Source organism: Dermacentor variabilis, chromosome 3 (genome assembly GCF_050947875.1).
Source record: "Dermacentor variabilis isolate Ectoservices chromosome 3, ASM5094787v1, whole genome shotgun sequence".
Classification (NCBI taxonomy): domain Eukaryota; kingdom Metazoa; phylum Arthropoda; class Arachnida; order Ixodida; family Ixodidae; genus Dermacentor; species Dermacentor variabilis.
In genome coordinates, this window is record NC_134570.1 from 142121884 (window position 1) to 142137446 (window position 15563).

Sequence of the window (15563 nt, forward strand, 5' to 3'; positions counted from 1 at the left end):
GTGGTAAAGGAAATAATTTTAGACTTCAATAATTTTCACTATTAAATTAAAGCGATTAACGCCCAAGAGGGCTCAGTCAACAGCTATTCTAAAAAAACACTCAAAAAGATGGAATCTCAGTCCCTCTCTCTCTCTCTATGTATATGTGTATATATTATATATTTATATGAGCCACTGAGGGAAGAGTGAAATTATTAATACGAATAACAATGAAATCGGTTGGCTTCTCCAATTAATTTCTTTAAGGCGATGCATAGATCCGTGTGTGAGTGTGCAAGCACAGAAGCTTCGTAAGACAAAATCAGCGGAGAGTTCAATGGCAGACAGGGCTGTCGCATTGTAATCGGCAATGTTAGTAATCGGCCAGTAATGTGGAATTGTTTGTAATGTGTTGCAGAAGTGCCACAAAGGGTAAATTGCCAAACCAGATCGATGCATGTATAAATTTAGGGGTTGAATTAAACATCGCAGTCCCGTTAACGTCACTTCTGTTTGTCTCGTTTTACCAAATTTCCAGCTGTAAGGAAATTGTAAGTGAGGTAGTTCCACAGCTGATGTTAGATTTCATTCTGACGTCAAAAGGCTGTATATTCGAAAGCTGACAGACGGAATGACACCAGTTGTTGGAAGAAGGGTACACACACGTCCTGCAACGGAAGCCTCGGCTAAAAAATCAACTGTCTTCCGCTTTAGTCACAAATATACCTGTGTGTCCATGTACCCATACTAACGGTCCGCAAATGACTTAGAGCCATCGAGTCCAAAGTTCTCCATATATGCGACTCGCCGGGAGCAGTAAGAGATGTATACATTAATAAACAGTCGGTGATTATTACCGAGGTTCTCATGGAAGAATCTAGCTTACGCAATGCTAGAAAAATAGATAGGAATTAGGCCAAGAATATTGGAGTGAAGTCTGAGAGCCGAACAGAAAAATTCCAATCTAATGACGACGAAGAAATGCCAACTACAGCCTTTTCCTAAGACTGCGAAGCATCCGCTTCTAAAATTACTTTGTCTGGAGCTGATTCAAGTGATCATGGGGTAAGCCGTTAAGAATATGACAGGAAAGCTGTTAGGCATTCTTGGAGTGAATGTAATCGTAAGCAATAACCAATGAACTTGAGATACTGCTTACCATGATTACGTAATAAAACAGACGCGGTAAGGATTGTTTTATGATCACCTGTGACGTTTGAAACCGAGGCCGTGAAAATCTAATTGGTTAATAGATAAACATCGACGGACTGGAACTTCGTGGAGCTTCATATAATGCCTATGGATGTAGGAATGGAGAGTACGTTAAGTCTCATATTTAAGGAAAGAATTTGTGATTCCTTGCAGAGCAGGACGTTTGCTACAAACTTTGGTAGCATCAGGCATAAGCAGAGCGCTTCCCGTTCCTGTAGAATAAGAGGACGCAGCCTGAAAGCAGGGCTTCAGAGAATAACAAACTACCAAATTCCAGTATAGTTCAGTTGTAGAAGCACTGAATTATGCTCAATGTGCCTTTGCGCGTGATCCATAAATTATTGCTTGCGCTTTGAATATCTCCATTGCAAGGGAACTTTATGTAGCCAGATGTTCGAAATTGTGACCCCAATTAAGATATCCATCATAAGTAATTCCAAGGTACGTTACTTTTTCCACTTTCAGAATGAACCGTTGCGTGACGCTATGAAAGCGATATAATCACTGGGCCTTGTGGAGGAAAGTCAAGAACAGCGCTCTTGTTTACAATAAGGGACAAGTAAATGCTGTCCTGCCATGTTTTTAATTCAGATAAGTGTTCCTATGAGGACTTGTGCAGTGACTGAATATCACTGACCCAAGCAAGCCACGTTATATCATGAGGTAAACGCACGTGCTTACGTTCTAATGAGAACGAATTGGCTGAGCAAGATTTTAACCAACATAAGGGATAAAACTGCGTCTTGCGAAAGCCCGCGCGTTTGTCTGAATTTTGCCGATGAAATTACACTTTTTTGCACAGTAAATTTTCCTATCCTGCAAGAAGTCAACAATCCACGTTACAAAATATTCAGGTAAGCGAATATTATGCATACGCTATTAATATAGGGTATTTAACCCTATCGCATGCTTTAGAAATGTCTTAGTGCACCTAGAGGGTCACATTGTTTGTCGTTACGTGACAATTGAATTCGTCTCTCTAGGTCAACATGTGCGGACCATATTGACATCCCTGACCAGAACACAGTTCGACAGGGGCTCAATTATTCTTTTGTGGTCACCATTTTAATAATACGCGCGTATAATAATCTTTCTAATAATTTTCCAAGTTTGCAGAAATAGGCCTAATATTAATAGTACATAACCCTTGCTTTGGTCTTTAAGCATTGTAATTACTATACAAGCAGAATGGATCCAAGCATATTGTGTAGAATAACTGATGGGCATCTAACAAAGCGTTAGGAACGACGTCAAACAGAATTTTAAGCGTCTTCGTATAGAGTCCATCGAGATCAAGAGCTTCAGGTAGTAAATATGAAACAACGTAGGACAATTCTGAAAAAGAAATATCTTTGAAATCTTCTATGGAGCCCTGCCAATCGTTCTCCAATCAGGTCTCCAAACATCTCGCTATTACATGTAAAGAGTCAGATGTTTCACGGGTGGTTAACACTATTTCAGTGCAAGCTTAAAGAACACAAAGTAATTTTTGGGATCCTAAAAATTTAAGCAAGGCAGGCTTATTGTTGGAGTTCGAAGGAAATTCAATGCGGTGAACAATGTAATCATGTTTTAGCCTTCGATACCGTTCTTTTAAATGTACCCGCCGTGGTTGCTCAGTGGCTACGGCGTTGGGCTGCTGAGCACGAGGTCGCGGGATCGAATCCCGGCCACGGCGGCCGCATTCCGATGGGAGCGAAATGCGAAAACACCCGTGTACATAGATTTCGATGCACGTTAAAGAACCCCAAATGTTAGAAATTTCCTCCACTACTGCGTGACTCTTAATCAGACGTGCATTTGACACGTTAAACGCCATATATTTTCTTTTTATTGTCCGTGCAAAAATGTATAGTAGTTCCAGTTTCTCGGAGGTTGGTTATGCTTGAGTTGTTTTCACGCCTCTTTCAGTCTATTTGAGTCCCGCAAGCAGACGTCATTCCACGAATTTCTCTAATTAGAATGATTACCTCCATTTCTGATATTTGGCGCCACGTGTCTAAATGCCGCATATTTTATCAGCATTAAATTTGTAACTTTCAATTGATAATGAATTGGTATGCAAGCATATTTATAATCTATGATAATGCACAAATAAATGGATTCAAACGTGTGCCCACGGGCGTAGAAGCTCTACAACACTTCTTCCTCATATTCAATTAAGGAGGGCCTTAAGAACCTCAATTAATTTGTGCTCTTTCCTCCGCTTCTTTTCTACCAATTCATCCCCGTAAAGACTTCGCATGCCCCTAGAGTTATCGCTGCTTTGTCATTGCTGTAGCCCAGTTCGATGAAGCAGTAAGCTCAGTAATTTTGTCTATCAAGCGTGTCTTTCATAATATCTGCCCTCCATTAAGCCATGTATTCTTCAAGGTGCACAATCAATATTTTCACTCAGAATACTGCTAATAATTATCGTGAGCTTTGTCACGAATTGATACAGCTAAATGACTGTTAAGGTGAATTAGCTTACAAGAGTGCTACGTGGGCAAATTTTCCTTACTTTGCCAACGAGCATTAAGTGGTCGCTGAGCGATAGGAACGTCTCGCTACTGTCGTTGTTACTGAAAGCCAGTCGTGTAAACATTGACTGAAAAATGAAAAAAAAGCGACAAACGCTGACTATGAAGTGAAAATTCGCGCAATAGGGAAAAATAAAAGGAGGGCACAACATTCCTCTCGCAATGCACAAAGGAAAGCAGCTCTAGCGCATCAGTCATGAACACGTGTGAGCGCTCGCCAAATGTAACTATATAGCTTGACAATTATTATTTAAGTAATATATTTAATGACTGTCAAGTAAGCAAATCAAGGGTTCAACGGAAGTTAGGCCACTTCTTGAGCGACGTCTTCAGAAACTTTCGTTACGAGGACCAGAACTTGGTATTTGGTTCTAGTGATTGCTTTTACACTGTTATTGCGTATTTGAACAATGATTTCAAACTAAGGTGTGCGGAGTTAAGGTTCACGGAAGAATTGCGGCCTCTCCTAGAATGTCCGCATCAGGACACACCAAGGCTTAAGTCGTCATCAATGGCATAGCAACGTCGACCAGGCAGTTGAAAAAATTATCTGGGGCGTGAGCAGTAGGAGCTATGCAAAAGTGCCCAAATATACATAAAAATTATTCAGGATGTTTGAATTACTGGGGATTATTAATGCATTTTAACGAAACATTTCTTTGGTAGGAGTGTTCCTTTACTGGCACTGTGTACATGTGATATTATTGTGGTTCGCATCGTTGTTTGAGTGTTCCTTTCTGATGCGAAATTTTGTTGAAATGGTATGTTAAATAATTTTGTGCATTGCATGTTGTAACTCTACATTGTATGTACGATGAATACTTAAGAGTGAAAGATTAGCGACACTACGTATTTTTGCGTCAATATCTCCTTATACCATCCCAGTAAAATAAAAGTATAGCATCTGCAACACAGCTTCCAATGTCTAGATATTACCTTGACTTTTCTTGAAGAGCACGTATGTTGCGAATATCGCCGGAAATAATCCAAATTTTCCTAATGATTTCCTACAATGATTTTAAAGTGGTAAAACATGGAATGGTCATGTCGTGCCTTAAGAGTGAAGGTGAACTAGGTGTGCACATGGTGAGCATCAGCTTCAGTGTGCCGGTTAAACGTTTATTAGGCAGTTCTTGCTCGGCGAGCCATAGCCACTGTTTCAGAAAGCTTGAAACGGTTCATTGTGTCTTACATTTCGAAAATGGCTGCACAAGGCATTCGAAGTAAAAAGAACAGAGTCGTGGATATTACTTACAAGTACTATCTGTCACTTAGACTTAAGAAAGCAAGAAGCCGATACGGTTTAAATGTTTTTAGACATGTCATTTACTTAGAAAGGATATGAGCCACCGTGCAAGGATAGAAAGACTGGTTCTACTGCAAGAAAAAAGAACAACACGCTGGTGTTACCCAAAATATGCCAAAAAGTCCGCAGAATTCTGAATGGGCCTTTATTTATAAAGTTAGCTTTAGCTGAGGTCACCTTTATGTAAGACAGACAGTTCATCGAACCAACCGGACATTCAGCATACGCGTTCAATGAATAGTGAAACCCCACCTGACCTTTCGTTCTTGCACTGTCGCGATTCCAAGTGTGCTCCGGAATTCGCAGGCAGTATTTTTTTCAGACATGATAGGGAAAGTCATCCTAAGTATGAGGCTTGGCATATCTGTAAGCACTCTAGCAAGTGCGTCAATGAGGCCTTAATTATCGTGCACAAAGAAGCATTGTCATGCCTAAACACTTATATTTTGCGAGTTACCGTACGTGCTCATGATTGATGGGTTGGCGCTGCCTTCCCTTGAGCATGCGACGATAAGTTCTTCCTGCTTTTGTTTTCGATAACGCGATGTTACGCAAAGGGGCAACATTGAAGCGAGAGTTTTCGTGTGCCTTCTTCTTTCTTTTCTGCCAGTGTGCGACCTTTTAGTTGACAGTCGGCCTTTCCGTGCTGCTTTCGTCCCTTCTTGTTTGCACGCTTGGATGCCAGGCTTTGAATAATATGAATCCTTAGCGACTTACGCAACTTTCAGTCGCTCTACTATTATACAAGTCAATAGCCGCATCAGTGCACTAAGAACACTGTGCCGTGGGTACATCAAGACAGCCATTGAACATTCTTGAAGGTAAAAAACGACATAAGATATATTGAAAAAGTTAGCTTTTTCCAAGTATGTAGCTGTGTTTGGTTTTTACAGTCGTAATTCTAGCAATATAAGTACGTCCGTGAATTTTTTCTTTTGCGATACGTTTTACTTTCATTGATATCATTATTAATAGGCTCTGTCGGCTTTATATTCGCGCCATGTAGATTTATAAACAGACAAAATTAGCAAGTAAATAAATAAATGACTGCGTAGAAACTATGGCCGTAACACAGCATCCAGAATCTTGGATACATTTATTGGTGTCTATTAGTGTCATAACATGAATTGTGAACTTGTCTTGAAGGAAAAAGTGTGTCTTTTATTACACATAGTCATGGACGTTGAAGGCCCGCCTTTATTTTGCTTGGCAGCTTGTCAGGCTGCAGAATGATATGTTGGCTGTCTTAGATGGCTTCTGGCATGGTTTGATAGGAGAAACAAAGCTTACGGAGTGTCTTTCTTGGGTTGTAAGTGACTAAATGTGGCTGATTATCCACAGCTACCCCATTTCCGTCAACTATTAGTTGGGCGTCGTTCCAGATATACCGCCGGAAACACCGGCACGACCATGCGCATTGGCACCAAGATTGCCAGCGACATCGACCCCGGCACCACCCCTTACACCACCCACGGCGTCTGCGCCTGCCATGGCTCCCCCGGCCACATTTGAGTCTACACCTGCATCAACTGCGAGGTTGGCTCCCACATTAAGACCGGCACTGACTCGTAGGTGACCCCGTGTTCCACCGCGAACTCCGCCACGGCCCCCTAAACGACCATGAGCGCCGGCGCCTAACCCGGCTCCTCCTCGAGCTCCCACTCCTCCACGTGCAGCGTCTCCCAAGCCTGCACCCACTCCTGCTCCAGCACCAATGCCAGGTCCGTAGCCCAAGCCACCATAACCCAGTCGATAGAGTGCCTCTTGATCGCGGCTGATGCGGCGCATTAGGCGCCTGAGCTGGCGCTCCCGCTGCCTTAGCTTCATCCTGTCGCGCCAATCAAGCCTACTATAGTCGGCCCCGCCTAAGCCTCCGCCTAATCCTCCGTGTATACTTGGGTACGACAATCCATTTATTGGGCCACTATAACCTCCCACGCCCCCTGAGAGAACTGCGCCATCGCCCACGCCTGCATTGAAGCCTCCAAGTGTACCAGCCACCGGGGCCTCAGGAAGACCAGCTCCACCCACAAAGCCAGTGCTTAAAGCTCCTGAAGTAATACCTCCTCCATAAAGGCCGGTATTTACGCTTCCAAGAGGCGCGCTTAGACCACCTCCAGCGCCACCTCGACCGGTGCTTGCGCCTAGGTTGGCGCCGTAGGCGCCTCTTCCTTGGTTGGTATTGTAGGCTCCACCGCCGACTCCGTCTAGGTTACTACCGTACGCACCGCCCAGACTTGCGCCTTGGTTACCGCCATAATGTCTACTACCAGCCGTATTAAAGGTGTATGGTGCACTTCCAATTCTGTTGCTAAAGTATCCAGCTGGACCCGCGCTTGTTCCATCTCCGTGATTTCCAACATAATTTCCGCCGTATCCAGAAGCGCCACCACCCGCACGGCCGAAGTTGGCGTTTGTAGCATAGGCCCCACTCGAGCTGCCGCTGACGCTTGCAAATGCCGCACCTGGAGCGCGTAAAGAAATATAAGATAATGTGTGAACAGAACTGACTTTGTAATAAACGAAGCCATGGTAATAACTGAATTACCTATTTTTAGAGAGAAACAATAGGTGACCTACGACTTCTTTGGTTAGCACAGTATGGGATATTCAAGAGAGTTTTAAACAACTTATGGACAAACCCTCCTTAAATTTGCTGATTGTAGCTCGCAATAGCTCATGATCAGAAAATAAAAATTTTAGGAAAATGCATTTCGTTTGGAAGATATACCAGTCGTGACGGAGGCATTCAGTAATCAAGCAGTATAAGAAAGCATACGCGAATGTGTTAGCAAATATGTATAAAGACTAAACAGCTACCTTAACGACACACTAAAGCGAAACAATAAATCATTTAGACTAATGAAGCATCCTTTGAGAACACTGCAGGCAGTTATTTCAAAACATAGTTTGATTATTAGATGAGAAAAATGAAGGTCCTCGTATCAGTATTTGCATTTCGCGCCGAAACCCCAGAGCCGGTACGTCAGCGTGACGTCAGGGATACCAAAGTATGTTTACGAATTTGGGCCGCGCGGGCTGAATAAAGGTTCCCGAAACTTGCCATGTTTATTATTTGGTTCATTTAGAACGCAATGTAGTCAATCTGTACCGCTATATATATTTTGTAGGCCCTAGAAGATGCCATCAAAATCCAAGACGTCACAGCCCCCAGGTGCGGGAATTTAAGTAGACGTCGCCACCGGTATTGCGTTCTTGCGCTTTTTCTGGCTTACCAAACGTCTTATAGTTGTAAGAGTGGCGTTTTTGGTGTTGTAGAACGGTAATTTACTGATGCAGAAGAAATCATTTTTCACTTCAGTGTCCTTTTAACGTCTCCACAAGAAAAGCTCAAAAATACCGATCAAGAGAGTGGTCAGGCAAGAAGAAACAATTTCTCTAATGCATGCCTATAAGTATTCAAGCTTTCATTCTGGGAACGATTAGGGGTGAGAATCAACGGCGAATATCTCAGCAGTTTACGGTTTGCAGATTACATTATCCTGTTTATCAGCTCTAGGGATGAATTGCAACAAATGATTGAGGGCTTTAACAGGGAAACTGTGAAGGTAGGCCTGAAGACTAATATGCAGAACACAAAGGTTATATTCAATAGTCAGGCAAGCCAACCAGTATTCTTGACTCCAAGTGAGCGTCTAGAGTTTCAAGAGTACATTTATCTAGGTCTATTACTCAGCCAGGTGGATGACAATTTTTTCCATTCTTGAACTCCACCTTGCGGGTTTCGCCAGACGTGATTTGCCCCATTGAGTGCACTAATGCTTCGATTGGTCGATTAAATCGCCCTTGCACTTCAATCTAATAACCTCATTTTAAGCACCGATTGTAGACGGCTCAACCTGGTAAGGCATTCGTCCCAGGTTCGTACCCGCAGAGCCGGTGCTGAACTTTTTTTCTACTGCGAAGTTTTTCTCTGAGAAATACATCAGAGGTTTCCTCTGTAGCGTGGTGCTGTAGTCGGGTTGATAACAATTTTACCCTTTCTTGGACTTTCCTCCACCTTGTGGGTTTCCACAGAATTCATTTGCCAATTAGGTCGCGTAAAGAAATGAGAAAATTTCCAGGCAAAACCTGCACTCAGCGGCGCGAATTATCTAGTCTATTATCTAGATCGCTGGGAAAGGCTTTCGCCTTGCAGTGGACATAAAAATATGGTGATAATGATCCAAATGGGCATTACAATGAAAAATTGTTTAGTTGTGCTGTATTATCATCAAGCGCATGTACCAGTGTTATTCATTTTAAAGCGAACGTTCCTTTGCGAACGCTCCTGATGTTCTCTTGCTGACCGTGGCTACGGCCTGCTGCGGCTGTTTGTGCGTTCTCATTCACACTCACCTGCGGCACGGCGGTGCCATATAGGAGCAATGGCTCACACTACATCGCCGGCAGCACTTGAATGTAAAGGGGAGAAGTTGGCCTGGGCATGCGGGTCCTTGCTGATGGAGAGGGCGAGGAGGCGGCGACGGGATTAGGCGCAACGAGAGCGCAGAGAGGCAACATAGGAGATGCGCTCACTTTGCGCATGCAATGCGTCGCCTGGCAACAGCGTGGACGATCGCATCCGTGCCTTTATCGGGAGGTCAGGTACCCTTACAAGGCTGGTTACGTTCAAATGTGCATTGCATACTTCGCAACATGAATAAAGCGTGCAGTTTCACTTTGCACTCACACTGAATATACACAAACAAGTGCTTCAGCAATCCTTATGCATTGACGGAAAGCGTCCCTATTTATAGTGTTACCAAGCGCTCCCAGAAACAAAGGTTGAGGACAGTAGAGAAGATGTCGACGCTCGCCGACTTCGCGCGGACTGTCTTCCATATTGCATGCCTTGTATGTCAGTGGATGTATTGTAACTACCCAGTTAATATATTTTAAACCTCTCTTCTTCCCGTAACATGTTGGTGGAAGTTGCGGGCTCTGCCAAGGGCACGACGGATTTACGCAATAAGCGCTCCTTGGCAGCATCGGCAATGCCAGCTCAATGCGTGAATGCTTCTGGCACGTCGCCACCCGCGCCCGCCGTCTTCCTGGTACAACTGCGCGACCATGGCACCTTTTCAGGAACGGATAACAGCGACTTTGAAGACTGGCTTCAATTATGCGAACGGGTGAGCGCGAGAAATCACTGCAACCAGACCGTCATGCCCGATAACATGATCGTTTACTTCGTGGCAACGGACCGCGTCTGGTTTAAGACCCACGAAGTACCCGATCTACCACGAAGCTCGTACAATCGTCCTAGTTATTGAAACCCAGAGGAATGATGCACTTCTGGTGACAGGCGTATCTTCTCCTGCTGGGCAAGTGTTGGACATATTTCTCGTCATTGTCGCACTTCATAGGACTCGTGGTTTCGGCCGAGCTTCTGAAATATCCGGCGCCCGCTTGGTAGTTCTCGCCCGTCGACACGTATCGAAGACATGCTGTAACACCTCCGCCCGCCCAACCAAACCGTTCCCCTTCTTCACGCCAACGTCTCCTGCTCGCATGTGCCTCGCAGTTCTCCGTGTCTTCCTTACTCCCGTCGCTCTTCGGAAAACTAATGGGCGCAGCACCGGGAGGTGAGCGTGCCGTGCCGTGACGACCCGACCCCACATTCCTCTGCTTACACTGCCTCGCAATCACAACCTCATCAACGTGAACATGGACTGTGTACTTTTAGCAGCACTGATTCGCTCAGGTGCACACATATTGGTTATGAACGGTAACCTCCATACGCACCCAAAGAAAGTCCTAACTCCTGCCCCGCACGCTGTCGTCCGCGCTGCCGATGGTGGAACTCAGCGGTCACTGGGACGTCTGCCGGCGCGTTACTTTAGCCGGACACGATACTTCTGTTTTGTTTTAGGTCTTGTAGCAGTGTGCACATGCAATGATCTTAGGCCTTGATTTTCTGTCGGCACATTCGGCCGTTATCGACTGCTCTGCGGGTGTTGTCCAACTAGCCCTGCCATATGCCGTTGACGCTCCTGATTCTACGCCGGGTAGAGTATGTTCCACCGATTACGTTCGCCTACGTCATCGAGCCGCGGCCTACTCGTATGTTGCCGTTTCACCCGATCCACCTGTCGCCGACAGCAATTACGTCGCGTCACTTAAAGCCACCGTGCTCCTGTCTCAGAACGTGGCACTTCACCACGCGGTCAATCGCGTAAAAAACAATGGCACCTGTTTTCCTGTGGTTCATTTCGGCCTCTGAGCTCAAGTGCTATCTCAGGGCATATCTCTTGCAACCATGCCCCCATGTTCCAACTACCATATTTCTGCCTCAACTGGTGACACTGCGTCGCTTACATTTGCTGGTTCTGGTCGTACCACCCAAGTATTAGAACCTTTCGCGACAATTTTCGTTCCTGAACTTCCGGCTCACCACGCGGACCCACTTCGCTGCTTTCTCGCCTTGTACCAGGACTTTTTTGATCTCAATTACCGTTCACTGGGTCAAATGTCCCTTGTGAGATGTCAGTTACACATCGGCGACCTCAGCCCGATTCACTTACGGCCCTACCGGGTTTCCCCTACTGAGCGCGAAGTCATTCAAAAGGAAGTCAACAAAATCCTTGCGCGAACTATCATTGAGCCTTCTTGTAGCCCTTGGGCTCCCCAATCCTGCTCGTGGGCAAAAAAAAAAAGCTGACAGCTGGCGCTTCTGTGTCTACTATCGCAGTCAACAAAGTAAGAAGAAAAGACGCGTGCCAGCTGCTGCAGATAGATGACACCTTCGATTGTTTACATGGTGCAAAATATTTTTCTTCGATTAGCCTTTACTCCGGGTACTGGCAGATTGCAGTTGACGGCATGGACCATGAAAAGACCAGTTTCATTGCACCTGATGCCCTCTGTCAGTTTAAAGTGGTGACGTTCGGGTTATGTAAAGTCTCGCCTACATTTCAACGTATGATTGACGTTCTCCTTCACGGCTTTAGGTAGTGAATCAACCTGTGCTAATTCGATGACGTTATTGTCTGTTCGCAAACTTTTTCCACGCACCTCGAGCGTCTTTCGACAATTCTTCCTGTTTTCCGCAAGGCTGCGCTTAAGCTCAGTTCATCCAAATGTCACTTATGCCTTCTGTAACTTACTCTGCTTGGACACCTGGTCGATTCTCCCGGCATCCGCCCCGATCCCGAGAAAGTTCGCGCCGTGAACAATTTTCTCGTGCCCACTTGTGCCAACGGCGTTCGAAGCCCTTTGTGATCCTTTGCTCATACTTCTGCCAGTTCGTGCGTAACTTCGTTAACGTTACACGTCCTTTCAAAGAACCTCTCAAGAAAGACGCGGCTTTGTCTGGAGTCCGGAACAAGCTACTGCGTTCCTTGGGCTTACCGTGCGGCTCACTTGACCACCAGTTCTCGCCCATTTTGACGCGACCGTTCCGACGGAAGTTTGAACCGATGCCAGCGGTCGAGAATTCGGCGCTGTTTTGGCTCAGTGCCAGGGAGGCTGCGACCACGTTGTTGCGTACGCTAGCCATCGTCTGTCCCAAGTAGAGCGCAATTACTCCATTACTGAGCGCGAGTGCTTTTGCCCTCGTTTGGCTAGTGGCTTAATATCGCCCTTACTTGTATGGCCGGCCACTCAGTTATCACCTACCATCATGCGTTGTGCTGGCTTTTATCCCTAAAGGACCCTACTGGACGTCTTGGTCGGTGGGCTCTACGACTCCATAAGTACTCATACACTCTTGTGCACAAGAGCGGCCGATTGCATAAAGATGCTGATCGCTTTTCGCGCCATCCAGAAGACCCAACGGAGCTTCCCGACAGCTGCGAGTCTACCTGCATGTTGCTGATTATTGCGTTTCAGAACATGATTCCTACTTTCGAGGCCTCATTATCCGGCTGACTTCTGATATGATGCATCTTCCCCTCCTCTGCGTATGTTAGTGTCTCAGGATGACGTGTTGTATCTCTACAACAGGCACGCTGACGGTGCTGAACTGCTCTTGGTTATTCCCACACCTGTGCGTCAAACTGTCCTCGTACAGCTACACGGTATTCCTAGCGCGGGTCCCCTCGGAGTCTCTAGGACGTATGACCTTGTTCGACATCGCTTCTTTTGGCCCGGTATTTACCACTTCGTCTGGTGTTACGTCGCCCAGACTGTCTCCCATATTGTGCGCCTTGTATGCCACTGGACGTGCTGTAAATACCGCGAAATATATCTTCAACTTCTCGTCTCCCCGTAAAAATAAATTCCTGTAAAACACGTTGTGGGGCTAGTTGGTGCATACCTTTCAATAGAGGAAGCGCCAATAGTGACGACACACTGGAAGGAATACAGACAGGACAAGGCGCTTTCTGTACAGAATGAATACAGACAGGAAGCACCTATTCCTGTCTGTATTCCTTCTTGTGGGCCGTCACTATTGGCGCTTATCTATTTAAAAAAATCCAACAGCACCCGGTGGACCTGTTGCAGATCCGCTGCATAATCGACACACACATCAAAATGGTCACTACTCTATTTCGACTGGGAGTAAAAAGGCACACACACTAGGCATACCAAACAAAATAGATGTGCAATTTCTCATAACTCCGCCGGAGACTGCATTTGTTCTGTGGGCATTTTTCCACGGGGGCCTGTGCATCAGTTTAGGGGCGCGCATTCGAAAGTTTGATTAGTTTCATTCATTCATTGATTAGGCCTACATGATCTGCACTGAACCTCTGCGCAAGTTTGTGAGAACTTCTTTTGCTGGAATCAACTCATTGACCAATTTACGAAGAATCTAGATGGCAAACTGGCAAATGAATTCAATATAGAGCAATACAAGGCAGAGTCAGTATTTATAAATGATAACCAGGCAAAGCATTTGTTTCTTTAAAAAGCTTCGATACGTCTTTCATTGCATCTATTTTATTAGAAAACATTTTTGTATTTTTAAAACATTATTTAACATATCTATGTAAATAGGCTTAAAACAGCTGTTGAAACTTTCATATGCCATTTCTATTGCAGTCAGCATTGGTAATTTCAACAAGGCACAGGGAATGTACAAAAATAATACAGTGACATAATTTGATATAATGTTTGATGATATCGATATGGTAAAGTGGGAAATACGCAGTATAAAAAACTGAGTTCGGCTTCTTAATAGACTATAAGCGAAACGCAAAGTATTCGCCATGACGAGTGTGGCTCACATATCACATTAATTAAGGGGAAATTAGATATCCACCCAGTCGTAGCAATTCTTATGAAGAAAACGCATACTGATTCATTGAAGAAAAAGCTCGCAGTTGAAGAAAAATTCTTCCTGGGCCGGCACTTCAAGCCGGGACCACCGCCTTTCCTGGGCAGCCGCTCTACTATCTGTGCTAACCAGGCAGCTAGGTGACGGCAGGGCGAAGTAAAATTTGTCAACAACTCGAAGCAAAGGAAAGATTTTGGCGTAATATTTCTTTGGAAACACGTAAAGTGGAGATAAGTAAATAATTAAGGGAAATTAAATTGAGGAAGTTTCATTTTCTCTTAATTATATACTTCTCTCCACTTTGTGGATTTGCGCAGAAGTATTACATCATAACCACACGTATTGGCAGGCTGGGAAAACAACAAGCGCTTATCCTATGAATCATGTTGTTTTGTTGATCACATGCCACGCTGCTCAACACAATATGCAAAATGTGTTTCCTTAGTTAATAATTGTTCTTGCGTTCGAATATTAGCAGTAGAAGTACCTTTTCTTGGAACGGATTTAGATTTCGGTAAAGGAATGCAGGTTTTAAGAAAAAATAAATAAATTATATACAGAGCAAAGTGGCAAAATTTCATCTGCGGACCTTTTTGAACTCGTGGTGTTTATTTTGAGCTGATTCTTCCTATGTAGTTCATAAAAAGTTGCACCCATGTTAGTTTCGCCGGTGTTAGTGTAGTTGAAAAGTTGTCTGAAGTAAACCGATTGGCATCTGACGTTCTGTAACAGTATGTATATGCCATCGCATACAATTTCTATTAGGGTATTGCTGATGCAGCGTTCCTACGCAAATTTAGTACGAAAAGCGGCAAATTCCTTCATAAGCACCACTATCATTGACGTCTACTATCCATATCCCGAGCTGTTTATACAGAAATACTTACAGAAATACTTCTAATGCCTAAGAACAAAGCTCATCGTAAACGATACGTACCGACAAAGCTCAGTGCGCATGTGGCGAGGCAAAGCAACCTCATGGTGATAGTGCCAGTGCCGATCTCGTGAACTCAGCTATTACCGCTCTGGCGTTTTTATCCGAGCATACTGCGCAAATCGTTCGACGAGTTGCAAAACAAAGCCTATTATTCTGTCACCATTGTTATCACATTAAAGGAGAACAAAATTTCTCTTATTTTTGGCCTAAGAGCCTCAGGCGGCAGGACATTGTCAATGGGGAACAGATGTGGTCAACGACTCTTTAGAGAGACGGCATTTAAGCGACTATACGCGCGGACACATTTCTGTGGCTATGAAGGGAACGCTGCGAGCGCGTGGCTGCTTCACATGTGTTACCGCGCCAAGTAGTCCGGCAACGTTG

At 44.7% G+C, this 15563-nt stretch overlaps 1 protein-coding gene across 1 annotated transcript; it reads right to left on the minus strand.

Moving 5' to 3' along the window:
- Nucleotides 1–6082: 6082 nt before the first annotated feature.
- LOC142576344 (uncharacterized) lies at nt 6083–15327 on the minus strand. The gene is made up of 2 exons (XM_075686443.1): nt 15180–15327; nt 6083–7484 (listed from the first exon to the last, which is right to left on the minus strand). Exons 1-2 carry the CDS (start codon nt 15220–15222, stop codon nt 6382–6384), a joined length of 1146 nt encoding a protein of 381 aa, XP_075542558.1. The 5' UTR covers nt 15223–15327; the 3' UTR covers nt 6083–6381.
- Between the last annotated feature and the right edge of the window lie 236 nt (nt 15328–15563).